The 17,331-nt window shown below is 41.7% G+C and overlaps 1 protein-coding gene across 1 annotated transcript; it reads left to right on the top strand.

Annotated features, from left to right (window-relative positions):
• Positions 1-3,323: 3,323 nt before the first annotated feature.
• stk25a (serine/threonine kinase 25a) lies at positions 3,324-17,187 on the top strand. The gene is made up of 11 exons (XM_061238712.1): positions 3,324-3,710; positions 9,979-10,209; positions 10,872-10,928; positions 11,019-11,127; positions 11,424-11,581; positions 12,639-12,824; positions 13,195-13,340; positions 13,548-13,656; positions 15,431-15,502; positions 16,305-16,441; positions 16,878-17,187. Exons 1-11 carry the CDS (start codon positions 3,681-3,683, stop codon positions 16,915-16,917), a joined length of 1,275 nt encoding a protein of 424 aa, XP_061094696.1. The 5' UTR covers positions 3,324-3,680; the 3' UTR covers positions 16,918-17,187.
• Positions 17,188-17,331: the final 144 nt, after the last annotated feature.

Below are 17,331 nucleotides of genomic sequence, written 5' to 3'. Positions count from 1 at the left end.
CATATCAACTCAAACTGGTTGATTCCTGTGCCAAGAGACACATTAATGTTCTTTGTTGTTGTTGACACTACATGGAGATTCTTACAATTTCACTCTATATTTCATGTAATGGGAGTACATGACAGTACAACTACCCTGAAAAAAGTTTTTCTGGAAAACAGGCCAGCTCAGATGGAACTCCCTTTGGGAGTGCCTTGGCTTGGGCACAAAAAGGATTATGACTATTGTGAACCTGTATTCAAACCCACTATTCAACACTGCTATTTATGTTTCTAGGGGCACCACTCTTGGGAGGGAAGCAATAATATGCTTCATGAATTTCTGAAAATTAATATCCGGATATAATCTTCTTAAAATACATTTCACACATTCTAACATTTTAACATTATTCCAGCCATTCCAAACAAGACCTAAAACATTTCCAGAAACAGCTATCCTAGGTATGAAAAATACTCCCAACATCAGGATTTTACAGTCATGTTATTCACCCAAGTAGGGGAGAATATTTTTGAATAGACTACTATTTTGCTGAGTAGTGTGATTGCAGAATCCCCATGGCAACAGCTCATCCTCCTAAGAAAGATTTCACCACACCCTTTCTGTCCCTAAGGATAAGCAGCCTCTTCCCCTGGAATGGAGCCTTTTGTCTGGGCTTGCCCAGGGAATGCCCTTCCCTCCAGCCCTCTTCTCCCCTCCCAGCCCTTTGTTTTCCTAGCCTGATCTTGCTTGTGCAGTTCACAGGAAATTAAAAGACATATGCTTCATTTTAGCTCTCACTGGAATGTTTTCATTTCTAGGTAGTTTACTTATACAGCAATTATCTGAGGCTGTTGGATGTAAATTTTGGAGTTATGAGTTTATACAGATTAGGATGAAAAAATAAACCTGCATAAATGACTGACTTTCAAAATGTAAACTTGGTATTTTTTCAGTTTTAAAGTTTTGTATTTACCAGTAAGGCCAGATAAAGTATGCGTGTGTTTATTGTGTGACACTATCAAGGTAATAAAAACCAGGATACCCCACACAATTTAGGCAGTTACATAAGTGTTTTACATGTGTCAGCAAAATCATTCTGGTAAAGAAATGTACATCTGTAGAAGACACAGCCTGGAATTTTCTTTAGCATATACTTAGACAAAGTATTATTTTTGCACCATTTTATGGGTGCTTTATAGATGCTATAGTATACAGTGGGCTCCAGACTTATTGGCACCCTTGCCTTGATAAAAAATGAAGAAAAAAAGGCTGCATATAATAAACAACACAACTAATAATCCACTAGTTATGTTCAAACATATACAGTGGTTTCATGTTTCATTTGGCGTTCTGCTTCTGCAGCAAGAATGCCATCGCTCGGGAAGAAATACTAGCAAGATTCTGACAGCAGGGGGCAGCCGCGTTACATTGCCATAGGAAACTACTGTATATACTTTTATTTCAATACATTTACTTTCATGTTTCAATGTTTTTTATTCAGTAATCTTATTATGTCAAAATGACAAAATTATTGGCATCCCGAACAGTTATTATAAATAAAATCAAACAAGGTAAAATTGGAAATAACATTTAACTTAGAGTATTAAAATGAGTTAACAAACATGCTAAATCCCTTTATCATCCATCACCATGGGAAAAGCCAAAGAACTGTATTTTCAAAAGAGACAGTAATTGACCATCACATAAACAGTTAAACATATCACATAGCACTGTAAGGCCAATAATAAAAAATGTATAACATATGGAATGGTTCAAAACTTGCCTGTAAGAGGGCACACGTGTGCATGGATGGTGAGGAAGGCCATAAAGAACCCAAGGATCACAATTTAAGAATTGCATACTAACACAAACTCTTCGGAAGGGTGACACAAAGACAGCCCTTACTGAGGACAATAAACAAAACCAAGTATCTGGAGTTTGCCGAACCTCATTGGAATTATGACTAGAAGAGAGTGCTATGGTCAGCTGAGACCAAAATTAAATGTCTTGGTCAATATGATTGGCAGCAAAAGAGGAATTCTTTTTTTATAACTTGGAGTAAACAATCTTTAAAACCTTTTAAAGAAGTGTGGTGTTTCTTGTTAAGAAATGCTGCCATCTACTGTTTGAACAGTGTCAATGTTTCCAACTGAAACTTGTCTTCTGCAACAGCACCTCAATGCGGTTTGCCTGCTGAGTAATCAAAGATAATATTTCTATATTTAGAGTTCATATTCTTATTTCCAGTAAATATGTAATTATATTGCGTCAATTTATTAAATGTAAATAGACATATATGATCATATATCATACACACCTGAAGCTTAAAGTGTGGTTATCATGGACATTTTTGACATATTTATTGGTGTATCTTACCCCTTTGTGACTGGTTTATAAAACTACATGGATTACTTCGTTTCTATATTATACATTTGTACATATACCTGTTTTTTAGTAAAGTTTTATTCAGAGATGTATTGCTTTGTTACTGAAAGTGTTCAATTAAAAACAGGGTTTCTTAAGTACACAATAAATAGAGTATTTATGTCTACTTGATAATAGTAACTCACACGTGATAGATGCGAGTTAATACTGCAAGACACGTTTCATTTGTTAATCTTATTTAATCGTTCATTTTAAGGTGAGTCCTGCTAAGATAGAACTCTCTTTGTCAAGGGAGCCCTGGCCAAGAGTGAGCAAGAGGAATGTTGTCACAGTTAATACTACCTGCACCCTCTGACTACACACCACTGTCTTGACTACCAATGTTATACGTAAAAACACTGTTTTAATCTTCTTATCTCGCTCTTGCCAATTAGTATAACTAACATGATGCATTATTGCTGCAAGATAAAAGCAGTATGTTACAAAATTAAGGCTGCAGAAAAGAAAGTAATGATTTCTATTTATAATTATTACTTTTACCTCAGAGTGTTCATTATAGTGCTAAGATAAGGCATGCTAAGTGACCATATAAGACAAGAAACGATCTGCACGAAAGAATCAAATAAATAACAATACCAGAAATTCAGCTGTCGTAACATGAGTAAGCCGGCTCATTGCTGTGTTCATTTTGGGTCGTCTATACATATGATGCAGCTCATTGACATTGGTTTACAAATGCAATACATTGAACTGCTAAAATGTTCTGATTAAAAAATATTTGGAATCACAAAAATCATCATATTGACTGTTAAAGTCAATAAACGTATAACGACTAATGAAAAAGAAAAATATAGCGCTGTAATTCTAGTTATCTTTACATTTCTTCAAAGCAGTTGGTTTGGGTAAGGCTGTACAAAAAATACAATTCCCATAAGCAATATTCCTCGTAGGAGTGACTCGCGCATGCGTGTCAATTCGTGTCCCTTCTTTGCATTAAAAGAGGAGCGAGTCTCCAGATAAGAATTAAAAATTGATACACAAAGCTGAAAATCAATTGACAGCTGCCGCTTTGATACATGGAGTCACACAATACGTAGGCAGTCTTTTGGCGGAGCTGTACACTTCTCAAGTAGGTGAATCGAGCTCGAAAACAAGGTGGAGTGATAGAAAGGGAGGCTGTTTGTGTAGCTAGCTTGCTAGCTAGCTAGGCTATAGGGTCTCTAACGAGCAGGACAAAACACTGAAGAAAAATTAGACAATCCCCCTTTCCTTGCGGAAAGGGCTACGGCTTCCCTCGCCCTGACAAGCCTGCCGTTATGGCTCACCTCCGGGACTTGCGGAACCAGGTAATTCCGGGGGGTCCTTTTTTAGGGGGGGGGGACACAAAAAAAGAGGGGCTGGGGAGCAAATTCTGCAAATGCGCTGGGTGAGCGCATTGGCTCTTACTGTCACGACTTGGCTAACTAGCTGCCTTAGAAACGTGAAAGAAGGGATGCGCTTGTTCAGTCGAACCTGTTATACAATTTAGTTAATTATCTTGCTAGCTAGCTATTTGTTTTCATTTATACGGTTAGCTTGATACCTACTTGACTTGCCAGCTACAGGTAGATTGCTCGTGTGATTCAGTGGGCTTGCTACCTTTTTACAGCTATAAAATATCGATACTTGCTAGAATACATGCAATAACACTAATACTAGTGTCAGCGAGTGACACATTTGCACGGACACGCTGTAGCTAGTTTGGATGGTAACCTGGAAGGGATGGGCTGGACACTCATTATTCCGACATTTCTGTGTCGATGATATGCTATAATTTATATCCAAATATATGTGAATTGTGACATGGCGTGTCTCCAAATAAGTTTAGTCATCAAAGTAATCATTAGCGATATGAATATGAAAAATGAATACAAGCTTTAGGTGAATAACTGTCTAGTTATTTTGGGTGATTACATTGGGAAGTAATTTGAGTTGGTGCATTAAGTTTGACGAAATGGCAGCAACTTAGTTTAGTCTGATGTTCTTAGTTCGGGGTTGGTCACTGAGGCATCATTGATGCATTTCCTCGACTAATTAAGACATCTTCAATTGATCAGTATAAACATGCAGTAACTGAAATACGTTGGACTGATGCCATTTTTTCCATTGTGACCTACTATTTATTTGGATTTGTCATCCGGGTCACATGGCCTTCTTTTGACTCAAGTGACTTCAAGGAAGACTGGTGATATTATTGAAATTAAGTGAGAATTGTTATTACTTTTTAGACACTAATGTAAGTGCAGTCCTGAAAGATAATGAGGACAGCCAGTCAGTGCATTTACTGGAGTGGCCATTGGCAAGCATCTGTTTAATACACCTTCGTCAATAATTTAAAATGGTTTGATACTGTGGGTAATAAATTCTGCTTGATGGATGCTTCTCGGTCCTGCCAAGCTAACCTCGATTCTGAAATTATGCAATTCTCAAAGGTTGATATGCAGTCAACCCCAAAACAAACTTTGGGGTTGTGGTCAGGGATGGATACTGAAAAGCCATTCCACATCTTGTAAATATGTAAACATCGCAGCATTTTTTGAACTCAATTGTTGCTATTTCTAATCTCATTTGTTTAAAGCTTGTGAGTTTGCATTTAAAACTGGGACTTTTTTTTACAGTGCGTGGACTTGAGTTTTTGTGGGAAGGATACACCTACTTTTTTGGAGTGTTAAATATGACTTTGTAATACTGGTGTCAAAATAAATCTCCACAATGACTCAAAGCTGTTAAGGTGTTCTACTTTCACACTTGTCAGCAGGGCTTGTTGTAGGTGGGTGGGGACAGTATACCTGTCAATGTTGGCCACACACACCATTCAAGAAGCACAGTGATTTGTTTTCCTGATGCATTGCCTCAGTAACCAAAAATTGAATGGTCATGAACACAAAAGAGGCGAGTCTGTCAGGGAAGTGCAGTATGGAACAACATCTGCTCTTCACACTGGGAGGACAAGTGGAGACAAAATAAATCTGCCCTTAAATATCCTCTCCTTCCTTTTACTGCCCGGCATGCTCATTTAAATGGGTATAAAAGTTTAATTACTGTGAAAGGGCCGTGTAGACTACAGATAGGGTGGGTGGCGTATCTCCTGAACTTTGGCCCATGATGTTAAAGTGTGTGGAATCTTAAGTTGGATTGAACTGTGCACCATTCATAAAATATTGTAAAATTGAAACTTGGCTGACGTCAAATGAGTTGGGGGACATCAAATGAGGATGCGTGGCAATGGAAAATGTACATTTTATTGACAGGCACACCCTCTGGTACACAATGATGAAAAGTCTTGTAAAATCTTGGTTTCCAGGAAGTGGATCGAAAAGAATTTTGTCACAGTATTTGTATTAGCTACAATTTTATACTTTCTTGGGAATATATATTTTAAGACGTGTTCATATGGTATTGAAGAATTAACTATTTCGCGGAAAAAGTGAATTTTGATTTCAGTTTGTCTTTAATGCATCGATTTAGAAATGATATTGTCGGTAATGGATTTGAGCGGTTATAATTCACTTGAAACATAACATTTGCTTGTAAAACATCTCTAAATCTGTGAATAAAACTGCATCAACTTAATTTACAAAGAATAGCGTCTCTTAGAAAGTTGACGTACTGTCATTGCTGAGCAGTAAATGAAACTAGGCTACAGCATGCCAGCTTGGAAGATGTTTAGAATCCATCAAATAGATTGGTATATACTCTCAAGCACTTTATTAGGTACATTTGTACTTCATTGCACTTACTTATTCATGCGATTATCTAATCAGCCAATTGTGTGGCAGCAGTGCAATGCATACAATCGTGTAGATACGGGTCAAGAGCTTAAGTTAATGTTCACATCAACCATCAGAATGGGGGAAAAAATGTGATCTAAGTGACTTTAACCGTGGAATGATTGTTGGTGGCAGACAGGGTGGTTTGAGTATCTCAGAGACTGCTGGTCTCCTGGGATTTTCACACACAGCAGTCTCTAGATTCTGCAAAGAATAGTGCAAAAATATCCAGTGAGCAGCAGTTCTGTAGACAGAAATGCCTTGTTAATGAGAGACATCAGAGGATAATGGTCAGAATGGTCAAAGCTGACAGGAAGGTGACAGGAACACAAATAACCACACATTACAACAGTGGTATGCAGAAGAGCATCTCTGAACACACAACGCATCATAACTAAGTGGATAGGCTACAGCAGTAGAAGTAAAAAAAATTAGTCTAATAAAGTGGCCAGTGAGTGTATATGTAGCGTCTCTGGTAATATTCTTTGGACATCAATGTATTTTGGTTGTACTTGTGTAGCTTAATTTCATTACATAATCTGTATTATTTTGGCACATGATTTCACACGCCCATGGTTGTAGGCTATAGAATGTACAAGACCTTGACAAAGGCTTACTCTTTTTGGCAATTCGGTCACGCGATGTTCAGTTAATGCATAATGTGAGCGTGTCATCAGAAGCCTGTTCAGATTCATGGAATATTGACAATACTCACAACATTTATTCCACTAAAGAGCTGTCTATAAGCCTTTGGCTTGCCACACAGTAGCCTACCTCTCCTCACTGTCCAAGTTTGGCATGTTGTCTTCAGTGGTAGTACCATATAGTTTTGCACAATCTCATGACAGTTGGTTTTCATGCTTGCTTCAGCCCAGCAAGTGTTTTAAATATCTCATTCACAACAGATTGTTCACCAGTGATGCTTTAAGTGTCAATTGGCAGTTGGAGTTGGTGAACCGCTGATTGGTGTGGTGGTGGTGGACTTTCATTACATTACATTATTGGCACTTTGTGATCACAGTGAACAGTGGTGGATATGAACAACAAAAAATAGGCAATTCATTAATTTAATCTTAATTAATAGGTTGCAGAAAGCAAACACTGTAGGCTATCCCAAAGTGTTTTTTTTTTTTTGTTTGTTTTTACCGGAAACACACAATCTAAAAGTAGTATGCAAGTTAGATCTGTAAATAGCAGAATTTATGCAAACTGTACATATTGCTAGAGCTAAGTATACATATTGCAACACTGTGGATTTAGCTATCCAAATTCTGCTGTGCTTGCAAGCACTGCAAAAGCACAATGACACAAATTAGGCTCAAGACGCCATTTGATGCTTTTGGTTTTTGTATTCATTATCAGTTTGTAAATCCAGGTGCTGTGTTGGCTATTTATCAGTGACTTGTGTAATAGACCGACATTATTACAAGTTATTTAAATAGCCTAAAACACACACATCCTATATAACGTCCACGGGTGCCATGAAATTTCCGTTTCAACTTAAGCTTTAGGCTGCATTATGTTGCTTTCTTGGAAATGTAGGCTTGTATTGAATTTGGACAGCGGTCATGAATTTGTAGGCCACATCTCATACGCAGCACGTCGTAAACATCGCCCCGTTTCGCAAGGCTGTCGGTGACCCGCCCTTAACCACCCTTGCATCGCCCACACACTTAGTTATAATACAAAGTGTTATTCTCTGTGGACCTGCTGTGGAGTTATCATGAGACAAGAGGTGTATACATTCGCCGGTATCGTCACTTCTGCGTGGGAGAAATGTGCTACCCTCCGCAGAGCTTCTCCTTTTGTCTGCGTGCGGCGATGCCGCCGATGCTAATCAGTCCCGCTACCCGGACGGCGTGTACCGCTGACTCACTCCTTCCCCGTGAAGCTCTGTGATTCAGCTTCTCGGCGAGGACCGCAGCGTCTCTCTTCACCCTCCGCATCGAGCCGGCACAGTTACATAAACGGCGACAATCTAAAGGGCCATAAACCTATATTTAGCAGCATATCTCGATTGTCAGGTTTAGCCAATGAGGACGGACACGCAGGACATCGGTCCTAAAATAGAGTTCTTTTTAATGAGGGATGGGCGGTCTTCGCTTCGCTGCAGGTGAGCTGGACTGACATACGGTCTGACTGCGCCTGGAGGCTGAGGATGACGGCAGTAAAACGACAGCCGCGGAGCCAAGCTGTAGATCATTGGCTGTCGCACAGACGCGTCCCCACAGTGACAAAGAGCAGCCTGCTGACGATGCTGCTCACGCTTGTGCTCGTGCGCTCTTTTGCGTCATGCTGACCACCTGGAGCGATCAGTAATTGAGTGACTTTGAAAATATACACTGCTCAGGGGGTTTCTAAAGCAGTCAGACATTATGGCAATGTTTAACTGCATGTCTATTATTGTCTGAAAGACTGAATATCAGTATATTGTGTGTCTCGGCCTTATAACGCAAGGATTTCTTTAGTTTTTGAAACTAAAGTACCTGATTTTGTAAAGGTACTGTTTCTTCATACCATTGATTCAGATTTTCAGTTAAATAAATTGTCTTGTGATATAAAAATATAACTGTATATTGAGATAAAAAGTAAATGATAAGGACATAATTAGGACAAGGCTTAATTTAACCCCAAGTCGCAAAAGAGATGCAAAGTCCACAGTGACGGTATATGCCCGGTTGCCTGGTAACTGCAGGTTGCCGTGGAAGACTTGTTCTCACAGAATATCAGGTTTGTCATCGGCACTGGCAATTAGTCACTTGGCAAAGGTGGTATTGAGGAAATGTGGCATCCTGAGGATTGCTTCCTCCTCCATTTGTACCATAGCACTTTGAGATCCTGCTCATCATTTGCCTTCAACACTCTTTTTTGAATAACAGATTTCGTAGTCAGTCTAAAGTAACGTATTGTGTAGGCTGCTGTTTTTCTTTGGATTTTTGTCTGTAGCTGTTAAATACTTTTACATGAGTATTTAATTTTGATTTGGTTCAAGTACACCTTGCTACAAAACTGACATTGGTGTGCATCTTTGAATAGTGTAATTGTAGTCTGTTTATCACAATGGCAGCCACAAATGTTCATTCCTAGTGCAGCTCATGAGTTCCTCTGACTGTCAAAATATTTGCTCTTAATGATTCTGAGAGATTAAAGGGGAACTTCACCTAAAACATTTTTTTATGGTAAACTGGTCTATGCACTGGTAATACGACAAAAACACAATTTTTTTACAAAGTAATGTTTTTTTTTTTTTTTTGGTTTGTGATGAACACCCACTCTCAGTGTAGTAGCGAAATAGCCATGTCAGAGAGGTGTGTTTTGGATACATTGCGTGGCAAGTAACATATCTAGATGACCTTCCAACTTTTCTAAGCTTCTAGCAGTGGATGGATCAATAACACGCAATCACACTGATTCAGTATTTACTTGCCCTTCAGGCCTTCATGTTCAGAAAGCTTCTACACCAGGGGTGCACAACTCCGGTCCTGCAGGGCCGGTCTGCGTGCTGGTTTTTGTTCTAACCATTTATTTTTATTTGAGTTTTCTGACAGCTCTTTAGATTACGCTAGTTCACTCCTGTACTGGATCTTTTGGATACACCTGCAGTCTATGACTGTAGCTGGTGCTTAGACAAATAACCAAGCTGCAGTATGATTGAGCTAATTAAATAATTAAGTGCAGAAATTGCCTCAAAATCCTGAAATGGCACCCCTGCACACACCTGTTTGACACCCTACTGATAATGTTGCCTTTGGTTTAAGCATACGCTCTCATTTTGTGTGTTTGACGCATGTGCGCTTCTATGCAGAACTCTCGCCTGGACCCAGAGGAGTACTTCACCAAGCTGGAACGCATTGGGAAGGGCTCCTTCGGGGAGGTGTACAAGGGCATCAACAACCGCACCAAGGAGGTGGTGGCCATCAAGATCATCGACCTGGAGGAGGCGGAGGACGAGATCGAGGACATCCAGCAGGAGATCACCGTGCTGAGCCAGTGCGACAGCCCCTTCGTCACCAAGTACTTCGGCTCCTTCCTCAAGGTGCTTCCACCGCCCCACCTGCAGTCTACAGCTGACCTCCAGAACATTCTAGAAGCACCGGAGGTTTATTTGATAGGATCTAGAGCAGGGGTCACCAACCCTGTTCCTGGAGATCTACCATCCTGAAGGTTTTCACTTCAACCCTAATTTGGCACACCTGATTCTACTAATTAGCAGCTCAATGAGATCTGAAGCTCTTGAATGAGGCATGCTCTGTTAGAGTTGGAGTTAACATTTATAGGATCGTAGATCTCCAGAAACAGGTTTGGTGACCACTGATCTAGATCAGTGGTTCTTACTCCTGGAGAGCTGCAGGTTGTGCTGGCTTTTGTTATTCAGCACTTAACTGTGTATGGAACTGCGTTAATTGATCAATTAATGCTCCTCACCTGGTTTCTTGGGTCTGAATTGGTTGCTGATATTTAGGCAAAAACAAACACCTGTACTGAGTGTACATATGTGTATTAGAAATGGCTCAGTGAATAAGCCTGAGCAAAGCTTGGCTCAGGGCGTAAGGCTGAGCAAAGCTTGGCTCAGTCGGTAAGCCTGAGCAGAGTTGGGCTCAGTGAGTAAGCCTGAGCAGACCTCAGCTGAGTAAAGCTAAACTGTACCTCCTTGTGCCACAGGCAAAGCCCTCACAGTAACACTGTGTGTTCCTGCAGGGGACCAAGCTATGGATCATCATGGAGTATCTAGGAGGGGGCTCGGCCTTGGACCTGGTAAGCACTCGTTCTCACCCCCTGTACGGGGGCAGAGTTTGGTATCACACCGCTCAAGCTGCCAGTGACTCTTTCCATCTGTTCCCCCAGCTGAAGCCGGGGCCTCTGGAGGAGACGTATATCGCCACGATCCTGAGGGAGATCCTGAAGGGGCTGGACTACCTGCACTCTGAAAGGAAGATCCACCGGGACATCAAAGGTCAGAGTCTGGCATTGCCAAATCCACTGCACCTTTATAGCCCCTGATTTCACACACTTACACCCCATTGCTGTGTTTTTGCTACTCCAAGCACATTCAAACTCAGTAAATAAAATAAAATGTTAATTTCTTGCAAATTGTTTATTGAGTGATATCCATCCTGATACTAAAAGCCATCATTTTGCCGAGTGTATGTATGTTACTTAAAATAAATATGTGAAGCTGTAGCCTTGAAGGCCTGTACCAATCTCTGCTTTTGTCCTGAGGTTCTCTTTCCGCACTCTCACCCCGAGCAGCAGCCAACGTACTCCTATCAGAGCAGGGTGATGTGAAACTGGCCGACTTCGGCGTGGCCGGGCAGCTGACGGACACTCAGATCAAGAGGAACACATTTGTGGGCACGCCCTTTTGGATGGCCCCGGAGGTCATCAAGCAGTCAGCATACGACTTCAAGGTGAGACAAAACCCATCACACGGGCTCTGAACATGGGGAAGAGGCCGCTTCCACCAGAAATTAACATCCCTGAGGAATGTGGTTTATGATTATAGTTGCTTATTGATGATCTCAGACTCTAAACCACTTTGATTGATGTGAAGTGTACCAATATTTATTGAGAAAATGACAAATAACTGCACAACGTCCCTGTGTTCGGAAGACCGTGTTAGCTCACGATGGTCCGAACACCGCTGTATAAGCCTGCCCAGTTCGTAGTCTTTCGTTAGCAACAGCTTCCCCACCACAATGTCATAATGAAGCACTATTACCATGTCACTGTATGCTGAAATGGATCAAAGTTTTTATGAAATCTTTACAGATACACAAAAACCAAGGGTGATCTGGAAGTATTTTTTTAGTTATTCATCATGAAAGTTGCATTGTTCAGAACTAACTATTGCTGAGCTAACTTGGTGTTCGGAACATGTTGAGTTTACGGTAGTGGGTCTGAGTCTGCCAGAGACAGAGTATTACAACAGAAGGGCTGCGCTGCTTGAAGCAGGTTTCCTACCACAGCCGACAATACACATACACTTGGCAGACTATACCCTATACCCTGACAATCGGCCATGGTCGGCTTGGTCTATAACCTACTTTAGACTCATTCAGTTGTTCATTCCAGTCTTGATTCATGGTTATGGAATGGCCTGCCCAGATGCATTACATTTTGGGCCTGTTATCTCTGCCATAAAACAAACTGCCTTGAGCAGGCCTGGTGTAATCTGACCATTCCCTGCTATAAATTCTGCTTCTTGCCCTTTTATTTTGCTTTAGTTTCAGTTGTGGTCTGTGTGTTATGTTTTAATTGATATTGAACGATATCGCCTCTTTTTACATATCACTGAATATTTGCACATTGCATTTATTCTGAGCACTGAGAAAATGCTCATTGAGTGCATAAAAAGAATTTACGCAGTGGAAAAATGGGTGTTTTATTTATTTAGTTTTAGTTTTATTGCCTGCTTTAAAATACAGCAAGCGTGAAGATTGCTATTTAGATTGTGTTCTACCACAGGCAGACATCTGGTCCCTGGGAATCACAGCCATCGAGCTGGCGAAGGGAGAGCCCCCCAACTCGGACCTGCATCCCATGAGGGTCCTCTTCCTCATTCCTAAGAACAATCCGCCCACCCTCGAGGGCACTTACAGCAAGCCTTTCAAGGAGTTTGTGGAGGCCTGCCTCAACAAGGACCCTCGATTTGTGAGTATGGCCCTCTGATTCATTTTTCCAGTTTATATAGGACCCAAGGTAAGCTGGTCATTTTTAGTCACAGATATTCTCTGGTGACCAGATGGTCAGCTCTCATATTCCTTTCTTCTCTGCTTCTGTACTCGGAGGCTCTCGTTCATAAAGGGAATTTCAGTGCCAAACTATTTTATGTACATTCAGGTCAAGGTTACCTGAACATCTTTTGCCACAGGTATTGTCACTGGCTGCAGCCCATATTAATATTCATAAGATGTATGAAAACAAAACATTTTCGCTGAAACATTAAGGAAAACAGCATAACTGACCAACTGGAACATGTGCCTTGGTGCTCTCCACCTCGCACGATGCTTTCCTCCCGTAGAGACCCACAGCCAAGGAGCTGCTGAAGCACAAGTTCATCACCCGCTACACCAAGAAGACGTCCTACCTGGCAGAGCTCATCGACAGATATCGCCGCTGGAAGTCAGAGGGCCACGGCGAGGAGTCCAGCTCCGACGACTCCGACATGTACGTGCACACTGTCTATTGAAACAAAGAAACATGGCCGTCCCTCCCATTGTTTCCCACCCTGCCGTGCCCCCCGCACCTCACTGCCCGTTCCCTCATCCGGCTGACTATTAAACCTCTCCCTCCACAGCGGCATTGAGTTGTGCATTTGTTGATAACGCTCAGTTTTGCGTGCGAGAGGTTCTGACCGATTGTGGTCCCACGCAGGGATGGTGATGGGGACGACAGGGACCAGTGCCCCATGTGGACCTTTCCCACAGTGCGGCCCACCTCCCTGAACAAACTGCAGAGGAGCTTCAACAATTCAGAGTCAAAGGTGAGGGCAGGTTTGTGTGATGAAGACAAACGGTTCTTCTCTCGAAGGTACGCAGCTGGACATTTAAGTAAATAAAATGTGTCTATGAATTGGCACACCTATCATTTGGCATCTTAATTCATTATTCATATGATTGAGAGAGCAGGAAATCTTTGTGGAGAAATTGCTGGGTTGAATTTCTTGTCGAGTTCACCTAGAGTGCTTTCTATTGATGCTAGAATATGATGTACAGTCAGGTCCATAAATATTGGGACATCGACACAATTCTCATCTTTTTGGCTTTATACACCACCACAATGGATTTGAAATGAAACGAACAAGATGTGCTTTAACTGCAGACTTTCAGCTTTAATTTGAGGGTACTTTTTAAGGGACCAAAAGTAATGGGACAAACTAACAATCATAAATCAAACTTTCACTTTTTAATACTTGGTTGCAAATCCTTTGCAGTCAATTACAGCCTGAAGTCTGGAATGCATAGACATCACCAGACGCTGGGTTTCATCCCTGGTGATGCTCTGCCAGGCCTCTACTGCAACTGTCTTCAGTTCCTGCTTGTTCTTGGGGCATTTTCCCTTCAGTTTTGTCTTCAGCAAGTGAAATGCATGTTCAATCGGATTCAGGTCAGGTGATTGACTTGGCCATTGCATAACATTCCACTTCTTTGCCTTAAAAAACTCTTTGGTTGCTTTCGCAGTATGCTTCGGGTCATTGGCCATCTGCATTGTGAAGCGCCGTCCAATGAGTTCTGAAGCATTTGGCTGAATATGAGCAGATAATATTGCCCAAAACACTTCAGAATTCATCCTGCTGCTTTTGTCAGCAGTCACATCAATAAATCATCAATAAATACAAGGGAACCAGTTCCATTGGCAGCCATACATGCCCACGCCATGACCCCACCACCATGCTTCACTGATGAGGTGGTATGTTTTGGATCATGAGCAGTTCCTTTCCTTCTCCATACTCTTCTCTTCCCATCATGCTGGTACAAGTTGATCTTTGTCTCATCTGTCCATAGGATGTTGTTCCAGAATCAGGCTTTTTTAGATGTTGTTTGGCAAACTCTAATCTGGTCTTCCTGTTTTTGAGGCTCACCAATGGTTTACATCTTGTGGTGAACCCTCTGTATTCACTCTGGTGAAGTCTTCTCTTGATTGTTGACTTTGACACACATACACCTACCTCCTGGAGAGTGTTCTTGATCTGGCCAACTGTTGTGAATTCATCCACCACAGTTGTTTTCCGGGTCGGTTGCTGAGCTCACCGGTGCGTTCTTTCTTTTTAAGAATGTTCCAAACAGTTGATTTGGCCACACCTAATGTTTTTGCTATCTCTCTGATGGGTTTGTTTTGATTTTTCAGCCTAGTGACAGCTCTTTGGATCTCATATTGAGTTGACAGCAAGAGATTCCAAATGCAAATAGCACACTTGAAATGAACTCTAGACCTTTTATCTGCTCCTTGTAAATGAGATAGAGGGAATAACACACACCTGGCCAAGGAACAGCTGAGCAGCCAATTGTCCCATTACTTTTGGTCCCTTAAAAAGTGGGAGGCACATATAGAAACTGTTGTAATTCCTACACCGTTCACCTGATTTGGATGTAAATACCTTCAAATTAAAGCTGAAAGCCATTGTGGTGGTGTATAAAGCCAAAAAGAGGAGACTTGTGTCGATGTCCCAATATTTATGGACCTGACTGTATATACTAAGTGTGTTAAAATGGTCTACCAAGTCTGGAAATTGAGCTTTTTGCTTGTTTTCTTTACAGATGACAGAGGCAGTGAAGAGGCAACCCAAATCTCAGTGTCTCTCATCGCTGGTCACACCCATCTTCAGAGAGGTAAAGACCATGGGAGAGGTCAATACTGATGTCAGCAAAGGGCTCTGCAGCAGCATGTGTTGAATGATAGCATCTAAAGCAGTCACTTGCCAGATCTCTTGGTCGCACTGATAAGTGCATTCTGTCCACACCAATTGGACCAGTCTTTGATGAAGTGATTTCATAAGCAAGCAAGCAAAACTTTATTTATATCTAGGGCTGCTCGGTATATTCCAAAATTCCAAAATCAGGTGGGATTGGAAATGCCAGAAAACGTTCCTGGTTGAGCTTCCCGGTTGCTGTCGACGACAACAATCCAAAAGATTTGTTGTCCACAGCAGACCCACTTTCTTTCAGTTCTGTGGGTCAGATCATGAAACAGTTTTTGTTTTGTAACTCTGACTAAGGTGTGGTCCTGACATGTGTTCAAGATGGTAAACGTTAGCCAACATATTCAAACTTTTTTCTGTTCGCCACAAACGTTAGCTAACAGTTTGAAAAGGTAGTGTGCATTGAACAAAAATGGCTGCTGATTTGGGAAAACGCCGAGAGAACAAAAGTTGACAATCATTTAGCTTTTGTAATACACTTTAATCAATGTAATATTTGTTCTAGCCTTTAAAAATATATCGCAAGTAAGAAACAAATCAGCTAGCTGGCATTGTTAGACCTAAGTCATATCCATTTGTATTGAAATGGTGTTGGTGAGGAACTAAATGGAATGTTAATTTAAAATTGTTCGACAGTAACTGTTTGCTGCAAACACAGTTTGCCGCTAACATTTGCTGCCTTGAACTCACGTCTGGTTGACTCTTGTGTTTAGCTAAAGGAGAAGCGGCATGCTGGTGGCGGCAGCTTGGGCGCCATCGAGGAGCTGGAGAACGCGTTCAGCCTTGCCGAGGAGTCCTGTCCGGGCATCTCCGACCGCCTCGTCACACACATGATGGAGAGAGTGCGCATGTGAGTGACAGACCACACGGGCTTCCAGAGGCACAGTACAAAACCAGGAATTAGACAAGGGCTAGAGATCTAGCCGTAGCATCGAGCTCATTGTTTGAATATCAATGAAAAGGTGATCCGTAGAACTTAATGAAATGCAATTTTTTTGTGAGGCCAGATTTCAGTGAAAATCTCAGCCAACTAAATTGTATTAATTTACTGCTGATGCAGTGGAATTGTGGAATTGCACATTTTGGGGGGGTGTATCAGCTAACCATGAATCATGGACATGTTTCTCAGAATTACTCATTGTCCCAGGTGAACTATTTGATCTTAACTCTGTTAGACTATGTATAGTAGGCCACCTCATTGACAATGACAAACCCCCACAGGAATGCAGAATGCTTTCACGGAGGTCCTAGATTCCGTGCCCTGACTCCCTCTCTCTTTTCGCCAGGTTTTCACTAAACGGGAACACCGTGCCGTCATCGCGGTGAGACTCGACGGCTGCCATCCCCCCCGCCCCCACCCTGGGAAAACCATCTGGACAAAGTTCCACCCGGTCCCAGGTGCTTCTGGCCCCCGAACCAGAGCTCCCCTGCTCACCACTCCCTTCCACTCCCCACAGATCTTTTAATTAGAGCTTACGATCCAATATTTTTACACTTTTTCGTCATAGAACTGTGAATGTTTCAAAAAATATTCAGGGGCTGTGTATAAACTATGAGGCCATGTCATATCCAATAAACTCAATGGAGGTGAAGGCAGGTTGCTAGTGATGTGCTTCTTGGTCAGCAGCTGGCGTGATAATTGCATGGACAGCCTATGTCATGCAAAAACATGGGGGGGGGGGGCACATCCAGAGACAGGAGAGACCAGATTGCAGTTAAAGTCAGAATTTTATTCATTGC

Source organism: Conger conger, chromosome 4 (assembly GCF_963514075.1).
Source record: "Conger conger chromosome 4, fConCon1.1, whole genome shotgun sequence".
NCBI lineage: Eukaryota > Metazoa > Chordata > Actinopteri > Anguilliformes > Congridae > Conger > Conger conger.
The sequence above is the reverse complement of the archived record's forward strand: the minus strand, read 5'-3'. Positions and strand labels throughout refer to the sequence as shown.